Here is a 12620-nt window from a genome sequence, read left to right as displayed (position 1 = left end):
TTTAAAATAAATTTCTTCTATAATATGGATTTTTTTTAATGCTGTGTATAAGAAAGCACTTTAATAATGTTATATTAAACTAGCAGGTAAGACCGGCGTTGCTTGGGCAAAAGTAACGATAGCAAAGATTAAGATTATTACTTTATAGTCACAAAAGAAAAAGAGTAATTTCATCAACAAACTAATTGAAGCGTGCAATGCCATAATGTTGTAAATGCCAAAAAACAAACTTTTCAAGAGAGAGAAAAAACACTTTTTCTAATGAACAAACTTTAATCAAATGCTATAAAAATTATTTTAACAATTTACACTTTGGAATAAAACATTGGGTTTAATTTCAAACACCTAAGTATGATGGTAAGGAAACAAAAAAAGTTTAAAAACAGGGTTAGAGCCATAACGTTGTAAATGCCAAAATTGTGCAAGTGCATAAAGTTGCAAATGCCAAAAACAATTGCAATCATCAAATTAATGTTTCTACAGCTGAAAAACAGTTTTGAATACCAAAAACTTACATTTAAATTATTAAACACAATTTACAAATTCAATATCAATTTTAACATTAAAAACTGGCAATAATCTATTAGTGACTGCTTCCTGGCTTCAACAAGGTTAGGCCCACAGTTTTGGTACTTGAACTGGGCTGTGATCTTTATCAATTGTAATATAATTATGATAAATAAAGGAAAATATAAACAATAAGGTATTAATTTAGTGTAATAAAAGTTAAAATGTATTTAAAAACTTCAAATTTGAAAGATTAATGGAAGTCCGAATATCATTTTGAAATATCAAATAATAAGGTGATACAGGTTAACTATTAATAAACTGGCATTCAGTTATCCGGTTCTGCATAAAAAACTCACTGCATTACAAATTGAAATAACAAAATGATGTAAATGTAAACCGTAACATTTTACGTGCCAAAAGTCACATGGCTTGCACTTTGGCGCTTAAAACGTTATGGCTTGCACATAAATTCATCTTCAAAATATAGCCACTTAGAGCGCCACTATCGCCACAATATTTTTTTGTAGGAAAAAACATTGCATTTAAAATTCATTTCTTCAATAAAACGTATTTTGAGTAAAATGGCATTTACAACCTTATGGCATTGCACGCTTCAATTATTTCTAAAGAAAGGTCGAATTTGAAAATCGAATGTTCTAATATTGTTTGATTTTCAAGACATGTTCTGATTATATCGTTCGATTTTCATGACATGTTCTGATTATATCATTCGATTTGCATCAAATGTTGTAAAGAAGAAAGATCAAGAAAAACCGAACTAATCTGTTTAAATTTGAAAATCGAATATGTTCTAACATAGTACTCTTTTTCTTTTTCTTTTCCTCCAGCACCCGTAAGTCTTGCACGTTGCTTTCTCTTGTTCTCCATTGTTACTTAACACTATCATTGTTACTTTGGTACTTAAATTTAGTACCCTGTGTACCAAATTTCATCTTTCAACTCCTAATCATTTTAGCGAAAATTAAGATTATTACATTATAGTCAACCTTACCCGTTTTCACAGAATGCAAGAATTGGGTCCCCCTGTTTCTAGACTAACTACAGAATTTTTAGATAAGTCTAAAAATATGTTCAATTTCCCAAAAAAATGAAAAAAACTGCATCTGTGTCTTGCATATCGCTTTATCTTAACACTTCCATTGTTGATGGAAATGTTAAAACTTAATCCTGTCCCTCTCCCCGTGGGAAGGAATTTCAAAAAATCCCTTCTTAGTGTGCGTTCTCGTGACATACCCTAACTGTGTACCAAATTTCAACTTTCAACCCCTAACCGTTTGGGCTCTGCGCTGATTACTATTATTATTATTATTATCAACTCATCTTGTAAGCTGCCGACATATGGGGGCAATTAGTTAATGGCACGTCAGGAAAAACCTAGGGACCAATCGTATGTGGGTGGTGGCGGCAGAGGCAAAGATGACAAGTGTCTTACAATAACTGTTTATTTTAACATCAAAACAAACTTACAAAGTAGGCCTACAATACAAGATGCAATCTAGATCGTCTGCGGCAGAAGGCGCTCCGGATGACGGCAATCGGAGAATGCTGTCAGAGTCGTCGGTAAAGCCCGGGGCAGTCGGGTAGGAGAGTCCGAGGGGTCGGTGACGGACGTCGGCGAAGGAGTAGGTGGCTGGTTGGAGTACCGTCGTCCACTTCCTGGTAGAAAGCTCCGTCGTCTCCCCTTCTGACCTTGATTCGGGGGTTTTTATACGATTTTCCCTCGAATCTTCCCCTCTTGATTGGTCTTAAGTCCCTTTTTCCTTTTTTCGATTGGTCAGTCTACTGTTTCTAAGCAAGACAAAAACCAAGTTTGGCCGGGGACGGCGCCCGGGCGTTGACAGCTACTCACATAATTTACACTGTTTGCCCCCCTCTCGCGGACATCGGGCTGAACCGATCCGCCAAACGTTCTGTGGCTGCCCCCCCTTTCAAGACGATCCCGGGCTCATATGGTCTAGCAGGTGTCCTTGACCATCTGTCTCTCTTCTTTCTCCCCCTTTTTTGTTAATTGTTTACATCTCGACTCTTGTATACGAGCACCGCGACATTCCCTTCGTCGTTTATTACCGCGTTGTGTTTGTTTTAGAAGAAATGCTTTACAGATGTCCGGTTTATAGCTCGATGCGCATTCTTGCTCCGATTGACTTTCCGAAATTTCCCGAGGTAGCGATCTTGTAAACAACCGAATTCCCGGCGCCATTTTAGGATCTTCACAATCTCGATTATATATATAGATACAATTTAGAAATGAATTTATAATTTATTTTTAAAAAAATTAAATAAAATTCAGTACCTCAGTACAGAAAGGTGTGAGTTTCTTATTGATGTATGGCTGTACATATTCATGAAATTCTGATTCAGTTTCAAAAGTTTTCCCATTTACTTTTATTACTGGAAATTCAATTATTTCCTATAAAAATTTTTCACAGTTAAATTGATGTATGAAATTAAAAACACATAATGATAAATTAATATTGAATATTGAAATTATTTAAGCATTCTATCAAGGGTACTGGAAAGTCTTTTTGTTTTTTAAACCTTTCAATTTCCATGGTTATAGTACAGATTCTTAATTTTAATCTAGAATTAATTTAAATTCCAGATTATTTAACATTTCTTTATTGTGTATACCAACTTTCACCAAAATCAAACTTATCTTTAGACAGGCAATTACAAGGGTTATTTTTTAAATAAGGTCCGTTTGTGAATGAGAGTGAGAATGACATGCTATTGCAGCAGTGTGCACGAGCATATGCTTTCAGCATGCTTTGTGCATGTTTAGATGCCATTTGCAGCCGTATCATCTGTCTGTGTGCTGAACTATAAAAGTTTATAATGTTTAAGAAGATTGAGTTGCCCGCCGACTGTAAGATACGATCTGTTATTCAATTTCAGCACGAAAGATCATGGTAACTGTCTTTTGAGACAGGAAATGGACTTTGTTAGTGGATTTTACACCAAGAGGCACAACAATCAATTCTGATGCTTATTGTGTGACTCTGCCGTGCCATACAAGACAAGCAGCGTGGCCTGATGTCTTTCAGTGGCAAGTGGCAGATTTCTTTGAAGTTGAAATTTTAAAAAATTTTGAGCGGTATGACAAATGTTTGAACAAAAGTGGAAATTATGCAGAAAAGTAGATAAAAGTATGTAGAATATGGAAAAAAATATATTTTAGCAATATTTAAAGTATTTTTCTTCTTAGCAAAAAATGGACCTTATTTAAAAAATACCCTTAGTATTTATTGTGACATTGTCATAATGCAGGCTGTAATTTTTTGTCACAATGCTCTCAATTTTAATAGTCTTGCCCCTGTATATCATACTTTTCCTGGAGTCATACTGGACATCAGTCCTAACCGGAAGTTTATATATAGTTAATTGGGCCAACTGCCCCTAAGCTTTTATCTGGTCTTGACTTTCATTCTGCCTAATTTCGTTTTCAAGATTACAGAAGGACAGACAGATGGATGCCAATGGGAATTTATAGATCTACAAGTTTTGAAAATTGCAGCCCAAAAATGGTAGCATTTGCATCAAGTGAAGAATAAATACATCATTGTATGCTATTTGAATTTCATCATGCATCAAAGACAACAGAAGTAGCAAGAAACATCAGCAGCATGTATCAAGAAGCTATACAAGTAAGAATTTGCCATATACGGTTTGCAAGATTTTGCAAGGGTGATTTTAGTTTGAAAGATAGGCCTAGATCTAATAGACCAAGTATCATTGATCACAATGTTTTGAAAGTTGTTGTCAAAGAAGACTCTGTACATCTGATTGAAGAGATTGCTAGCAAAATTGGTGCTTTGTGGTCAACAACAAAAGTACACTTGAAAGCAATTGGAAATGTCTACAAAGTGTGAAGCCCTGGGCTGGGATGAAAAACATTCTTTTAACCATATATCTAAACAAAAACAAATATTGATCTTTGTGATTAATTAAAATTAAGGAAACTAAATTATAAAGGAAAAGGGGAAAAAATAAAAATATTTTAATATTAAAACTATGTGGTAAAAAGAGAGAAAAATTAGTAAATCAAATTTTTTATAAGACAAGATGAACAAAAAAGGTAATGTTAGTTAAGGTACAAAGTTTGTTCAAAACTGAATAAAAGACTGTGTCGAATTGTATTAATAAACAATCATCTTTCTTGGAACCGATCTCGTCCAATTTCACCCGGTAACAGAGAGAGACCAATCTGAGACCAAGAAAAGCAATTTATAACCAATAAAGTGACAATTTGCGAGACAAAAAGCTATTTAAGTCCAGGCTACAAGAACACTTCATTCTTTGCCATGGTGTCCCACGAAGCTATGTCCCTCGTTGGGGTGCTTCCCGCAAGGTTCCACCTTTGTCCTTTGCCAATGTATCCTCCGAAAGTTATAGACCTTCATTGAGAGAATCATTGGAAATTCTGATCTGCATTCATTGGACATGGTTTCCTGTTTGAGAACTGGACTTTGAATGCAACATTCAGTCAGTGATAGGAAACTATCCTCATCGCTGGACTTTCCTTTTCTTCTTTGAAAACTACATGCTGAAGTATACAAGGACTTCAACCCTTTGTGACTATAGAACTATTTGTAAGTTAATGGTCTAATAAACAGGTTGTGTTGTTTGTAAATGAGGCATCGATCTGACTCAACCGCTCCCACATGCTGTTGATTGTTACTTGGCAGTCCAGACAGCAATGGAGACGATAACAATATCACATATAATCATTTTTCTCGTTTTAAAATCTTCCCCCCTCGACCCCATCACATAAAGCATGGGAATGGGTTCCACACTTAATAATGGATGAATAAAAATTTCAATGAATTTCTGTCTGCAGTTCTTTGCCATTGAGACTTGCACATGACCCTTTTCCTGAACATCATTGGAGATGAAAAATGGGTGATATATGATAATCCACGTAAGAAAAAGCAGTGGTTGTCTGTTGGAGAAACATGAAAAACAATTTCAAACCAGAATGTACACAGAAAAAAAAAATGCTTTTTTTAAGTGTAGTGGAATATCTCTGGTTTGGTGCATTTTGAACTGTTAAAACTGGGTCAAATGATTACTTCAGATCTTTATTGCAACAATTGGCCCACTTATATGAATCCACATCAATCAAGCTAACTACCAGTGGCGTGCCATCATTGGAAGAATGTGGAAGCGCTGCTTCCCTTGTATTTTCTAAAATATAAATTCATATTGGGTGATTATTTTCATATCTTAATATACTTTGAATTAATTAAAATTAATATTTTATTATAACCGCATTATGTATCTTATTACAAATTTCTATATTACATGTGAAAAAAACGATAATATTGCTATTGTATATTCGAATATCAGTGGTGGAATGGAAGCACTGTATTGTCAAAACCGGGTCAGCTTCCACAGCGAAAATAACTGAATGGTGTATAGCAGCCAGATTATAGGCATTTGCGCATGTGCTTTACAGAGCACCAACCTCACCTAGTTTAACTGGTGGAAGCTACACCCCAAAATATCGTATAATGCTTCCAACGATTCTATCCCTTAGCCACTGGTAGGAAGCTATTTGATTACGTAAATTGTTTAAGATTTAAAAAGTAGAGTATTCAATGTTATTTTTATGTACGTTTCTTTGCAAAGTTATATTTAATTATAATTTTCTTTTAATTATACTGTAATTATATTGACAGATTTTCAGACATAAAATCTTTAGAATTTTTATCACTTTTAAATGTTAATAATTTTAATATTATGAAAAACAATTTTTTCAAGCATGTTTTAATTCTTTAAATTAAGTAAATTTTATGGAAAATTTTTTAATTTATCTAAATTACGTAGCGAATCACAATATTTATATTCGTGTCCAGACTGTATTGACAAGTAACTCTTAGACATAAAAAGTATTATAATTAATGGCAATCCGAACAAAGATGTACTAAAAGAATTATATGATTTAATATCATTAATTTTTATGGTACCATCTACCAGTGCATCTGTTGAGCGCAGTTTTTCGACCACAAAGCAAATTCATACATTGGCCAGGAACACTCACTCAGTCAGAGGAAAAACTGTCATCGCTAGCATTGCTTTCAATAGAAAAAGAGCTTTTAAATACTTTGATGGAATCAACGATGAGCAATTTTTATGATAAAGTAATTAACGACTTTGCGGAGAAAATCACCGAATAGAGTTAGTTTATAAAAAATTAAAAAAACAAGTTTTTCTATTATTGTTTGTATCATATTAATTTGTATTATGTATGTATTATTTGTATTTTAGAACTAAAATACATAAATTGTTTATTTTTATCATTTCCAGTATTTGTTTAAAACTTTTATGGAAATGTGAGGTTCCAGACAGGTCTGAACTGTCACGAAAGACACAAAAAAATGGTTAATTTGGAGAAAAATTTATTAGTTTAAAAAAACATAGGAAAAAGTTGTGTGTAGTCAGACACCCATTGTTTATATCAAACTGTGAGGCAGAAACCATAAATCATGGAAGGAAGTCATCTCATGATCAGTGGAAGATCGAATTCATCTTCAATTTTGACTTTTCTCATGCTCCAGGTAAGTGTCTCGTTACATTTAGTAACAAGGGACCAACCACGCAGAAAGCGTAATTGAGGAAGAACGACCAATCAAAATGGATGAATGAAAGAACAGAGATTGATATAATCCCCAACAATCAAGGACACCTTGCACTCGGTTAATGTTCCGAATAACCAAAACGCCGTGTGTCAATGTGCAAAAAAAAAACAATTTCTCGTCTATCGTGTAAACCCGTAACCCATGCCACATTGGACTTAGACCGTATCCCCGACACCAATGGACAAAGTCTCCCCGTGCCTCACAGACTTGTCAACACCACTGTACCGAAACCCCCTTTGATCGACAATCAAAGAACCACATCGATGCCCAGGACATCTAAACAGCTGATTGTCCTAAAGTAAACTATTTTGTACATAGTGTATGTTTATTTTATGTTAAAATAAATGGTTTTGGTCAGATACTTGTTGTCTTTGTCTTTTCTGCCACCTCTCATGTACAAATGGACCCTAGACAATCACTGACGCACAATTAACTGACTGCCCCTGAAAGTTGGCTTCTTATAGAAACACAGCTTCTCTATCATCAAATGTCACGGCACGCCACTGCTAACTACAGTTTCAAACAGAAAAGGAATCATCCTTCAATGTGACAATGCAAGAGCCCAGACATCAAAAATCACTCAACAAAAAATGGGAAGAATGGGAAGAATGGGAAGTTCTCCCTCATTCTGCTTATTCTCCAGATATTGTACCATCTGATTATTATTTGCTTCAATTGCTTCAGCACTTCTTACAGGGAAAAAAATTTAATGATTATGAAGATGTTAAAAATGCATTAGTTCAGTATTCCAAGTCTAAGCCAAAAAGTTTTTACTCAGAGGGAATAGATAAGCTAGTTGAAAGATGGGAAAAAGTCGTTGAAAATAATGGCAATTATATCATTGATTAAATAGACTTACCTTTTTATTCTTTTCATACTAAGTTTTATAATAAAAACAAAAAGACTTTCTGATAGTCTTAATATTATTGCTTCATGTATGTTTCATTCCATTATATATGACTACAAATGGTATAAATGTTTTCTATGTATTATTAAATCTATGAACTAGTTTTGAATATATAAGTATAACGGAATTTATACTTTTTTTTAAGCATACACAACAAAAAAAGCAAGAAATTGTAAAATCTAAAGTTTTCTATCTATTTAATAGATCATCTTCAGGGTACATTAAAAATATAAAATCAAATCAGATAAACATTACAAATTAAATAAGATACTTGAATGAATGTAATCATTTATTAAAAGTAAATATATAACTTTGAGTATTTCAAAAATAAAAATTAAATAAAAACAAGCAATCATTTATTGTGACATCGTCACAATACCGGGCTGCAATTTTTGATTATATTTTTACTTTAGTTAATTTAAAATATATGCTCTCCACCTCAAATTAGTAGTGGATTGCCCCTCTACATCATACTTTTCCTTTAGCAACAGAGTCATGCCAGTCTATGTAATATCTTCCAGGGGAAAATTTTTAAATTGAAATAACGACTTCTGGTTTGCATCATTAGTTTATATATAGTTAATCAGGGCTTCCTGCCCCTAAGGTTTCCATATCTGGATTTCATCTTTCTAACTCCATTCTCAAGATTAAGAAAAGATATATGAATGGATGGATGATAGTGGGAATTTATAGATCTACAATTTTTTCAAATTGCAGCCCAAATATCTATAACTTATTAAAAATATTGCAATGCTTCCAGTAACAACATGCATCAATTAAAGGTTATTTTCCACCTTATGTCTTTTAAGATCTACCATGACACAATCAGGATTGAATGGTCTAGCTTTGCTATATATACACAGAAAGATTAATGTAACCATGACTGAAGTAATTCAAGAGCTTTCTAAAAAGAAAAGAAAACTGGATTTCATTCTTTAAATAAATTTTCATAATTACCTAATAAATTTTATTGAATTTGAGTTAAAATTTTTCATTCATTCAACACAGCCTCCCCAAAATTATATTCTGAGTTGCCACTGAATGGGACAGTTAAACAAGAACCAGTCACTACTTGGTAAAAAAGTGGCCCAATCACATACCAAACAAACAAGATCAGAAGAATATTGCTTTTCATCCTCTGGCAGAGAAAACTAAAATCCTCTTATATTTCACAAAGTTTTTCATCAAACTGAGCTTCATATGAAGAGGAGGTATGGACAGAAAAGGAAAAGGCTTTACTCACCCAAAGCAAAAGTTTTCCCACCTGAGCAATGCAAAAATAGAGGTGGGAATTTTTGTTGGACTCAAAGTAAGACAGCTTTTGAAAAATCCTAGTTTAAAGCATGGGACGCATTCAAAAATGTGAGCAAGAATTTTTTGGGTAATGTATGAGCTAACAACTAAGAGGAAATTGTGGAGATTGATAACATCCTATCAAATACTGGATTGCAATATGCATTTTCTGCATTCCCATTTAGATATTTTTCCTGCCAACCTAGGGGCTGTTTCTGATGAACATGGAGAAAGGTTCAGTTTCTTTCTGAAATGGAAAAGCTGTATAGTGGAAGGTGGAACAAGAACACGTTAGTGGATTACTGCTGAACTCTACAATGAGAGACTTAAGAATAATAATATAAAAGGAAGAAAATATGATGTTAAGTGTTTCAGTTTTTGAATGTATAGAATTATGAAAAAGGAGTAATTAACATAAATCTATTTGTATCTAATTAGCTAATTGCTAATACAATTAGCAATGTGTATAGCCAATAAATGATACTTTAAACAGAAAATGTTTTCCTTCAAAAACCTCAATTCTGTCAAGAGTGGAAAGTGTTAGATCAATTCTGTTGTCAAATTTGGATTCAGCACCATTGAAACTATAAAAATCATTAATAATGTTTGACAGGAGTAGAAATAAACTTGTTTTTGTAAAAATATGTATAATCAAGCAAAATAAATATAATTACACTACATTTTGTACCACCAAATTACTGATAAGAGTTTCTATACACCTGCAGAAGCAAGATTACAGAATTATTTAATATGTACTTGTTCATTTTTGCTTTTCTGAAGAAGAATGAAATAACCCAAACTTCTTGAAAGCTGTTTAACTGTCATTTATATTTATTCAATTAATATATTTCTCTTATAGAAATTAGGAGTTTATTGCATTCTAACTAAAAACAGTGAATTCAGCCTGAAAACTGTAAACATAGGGTATAATAGTTGAAATAATACCCAGATATTGTATTAACATAAGCGTGATGCTTGTTTTAACAGAAACAACACTGCACTTGCTTGTTTTGAAAGTGTTTCTAATGTTGAGATTTGCATAAAGCTTGAATTATCAAGTGTTATCTCCCCCTTGTATGCCTCTATCATAGAGAAGAAAAGTATTTAAACAAAACTTAATTAAAGAACACTGTTTAAGCCCTAAAGATGCTGTTTCTACACATCTTGGAAGAGCATTCATCATGCTGCTAAAATCATTTGGGTTGTTGTTTTTATTTAATTTTTACTTTTTAATAAACCATTGTAATCATTTAAGTATCGTATTTAAAGATGAAACTTACAATTGTAAAATTAATTTATTAAAAGGAAAATAATTAATTGTGTGATAATATATTTGAATAAACAAGAAAAACTTTAATTCGAAAATTAGTCGTACTTGAGGATTTAATTTAATATGACGATGGCAAGTGGCTTCGAAATCTAAAACCAAAAAATAATCAAACATGGCGGCCCTCAGAACGAAACTGTTCCTTAATGTAAACATAACTTCTTATTGGTCAATTGTGTGACGTCACTGGAAAGATTTTCATTTTAAATATTTAACTACATATTTATCGTAAAATTTTTATTGTTATTAATAAATATATCGATTATTAATTATATATAAGAAAATGAAATTGAAGAAATAGTTAAGATTAGAGAATAACCGAAATTTTATTGCTTTCTGATTGGACGCATGAATTTGAATTTTCAGTTGTCATTTGTGGATGATTTGGAAGAGAATCGTGAGTTGAGTTGAGCGATTAGAGTATCATTTTTAGTACGTTTTTTAAGTTTATAATCATGCCAAACAGTAAACAGACTGAGTTAAATAAGCAAAATAAAGAAAAGGACACGAAAAATACGTCTTTAGACGACGAGAATGTTGATGATGAAACTAACCATCTGAGTTCAGCGGAAGGCTCTGATAAAGGTAGTGATCACGAAGATGAGAAAACAAAAGAATTGAAAGAGGAGGAATCTATAGAAGAAGATTCGTCGGAAAATAAGGCAGAAAGAAAAGGTAATTCGAAGAAGGGTGCAAAAGATAAAAAACCAGTACAGATTGATTCAGAATCTTCAATTTTGGTAGAAGCGTCTTCACTTCCCAATGGTTGGAGTAGAAAAGTTGTCCAGAGAAGAACCGGAAAAACTGCTGGAAGATATGATGTGTATATCTTTAATCCAAACGGAAAAAGATTCCGTTCTAGAACAGAATTGAGTACTTACCTGAAACGTTCGAAATCGAATTTAAAAGCAGAAGAATTCGATTTTAATCCTCAAAAGAAAGGCGACAATGATAATCGGACGCCGTCAAAGCGTTCAATGAAAAATACGAAACGTCCCCAGAAACGTAAAGCTCTGACCTCACCCGTGTCGTCATCCAAAAGGAAGAAAAGTAATTCGAACGAAGCGAAATCAGCAGCGGAAAAAAAGAAATTGTTAGTAAAATTACCATTAGTGTCGCCTAAAAAGATCTACGCCGATTATGCTCGACAAACTAAATCCAAATCTAAAGTTCGTAATCAGTCAAAGAACTCTAGATCACCTGCGAAAGGTAGTGCTGTTAATGCTCGTAAGAAGAGTGGGAAAATAAAGAAATAACTTTTAAAAAAAAATAAACAATAATAATCATTTGCGTTTCTAATTTTTCTCGTTTTTATTTTGCATTTTTAAATCTTAAAAAAAGGTTTGTTACAGTTGACCACTTGGATTTGTCGAAATATCTTCTGTTGTGTGAATTAAAAAAAAAAAAGTTCCACTTGTCGGAACGTAGGTGTGTGAAATAAATATGTAATGAATTTATTTGCTGAATAAATTATATGTATTATTGGGTTATCATGCTATTAATGAGTTCGTTCTATAAAACTTGTGTTTTAATCCATAATTTTAAAAATTATGGATGTTTATTCAAATATTTTTCAAATAGCAATATTCATCGTGCGATAAACAAGAAATTGTCATTAGTCACCTTCATGTTTTGAATGTATACCAGTTTTTTTAAACATTGTAATAAATATTTTCGTATCAAAATAAAACTTTGATGAATTTTTCATATGGTATTTTTTTTTTATCGTACACTTCCTATACAATAGTAATTTTCCATAAATATTATGGAATTGTTCGCTCATAATTTAAATTGTGACGACACACACTAAGTTTTAATTACACTAAAATATCAATAATTTAAATTTAAAATTTGTATTATTGATATTTTAATTCTTTTTAACATTAAAATATCAATATTTTTGATCATTAGGCAATTAACTGTA

The 12620-nt window shown here is 32.5% G+C and overlaps 2 protein-coding genes across 2 annotated transcripts in view; one reads left to right on the top strand and one right to left on the bottom strand.

Annotated features, from left to right (window-relative positions):
- The window catches only part of LOC136985573 (ERI1 exoribonuclease 3-like), a 50094-nt gene extending 39105 nt beyond the window's left edge, over nucleotides 1–10989 (bottom strand). The window contains exons 1-2 of the mRNA XM_067282888.1: nucleotides 10745–10989; nucleotides 2825–2941 (exon numbers count right to left, since the gene is read on the bottom strand). Coding sequence (XP_067138989.1) covers nucleotides 2825–2941; nucleotides 10745–10852 — 225 coding nt within the window. The 5' untranslated portion in view covers nucleotides 10853–10989. The remainder of the gene's footprint in view (nucleotides 1–2824; nucleotides 2942–10744) is intronic.
- A 30-nt stretch (nucleotides 10990–11019) lies between these two features.
- LOC136985572 (methyl-CpG-binding protein 2-like) lies at nucleotides 11020–12186 on the top strand. The gene has a single exon (XM_067282887.1). It carries the CDS (start codon nucleotides 11152–11154, stop codon nucleotides 11950–11952), a length of 801 nt encoding a protein of 266 aa, XP_067138988.1. The 5' UTR covers nucleotides 11020–11151; the 3' UTR covers nucleotides 11953–12186.
- The last annotated feature ends 434 nt before the right edge of the window (nucleotides 12187–12620 follow it).

This window comes from Centruroides vittatus, unplaced genomic scaffold (assembly GCF_030686945.1).
Source record: "Centruroides vittatus isolate TY-2023 unplaced genomic scaffold, ASM3068694v2 contig_971, whole genome shotgun sequence".
Taxonomy (NCBI): Eukaryota; Metazoa; Arthropoda; class Arachnida; order Scorpiones; family Buthidae; genus Centruroides; species Centruroides vittatus.
The sequence above is the reverse complement of the archived record's forward strand: the minus strand, read 5'-3'. Positions and strand labels throughout refer to the sequence as shown.

Coding starts and splice junctions, on each gene's coding strand:
- LOC136985572 (XM_067282887.1), top strand. CDS start 11,152: ATGCCAAACAGTAAACAGACTGAGTTAAATAAGCAAAATAAAGAAAAG.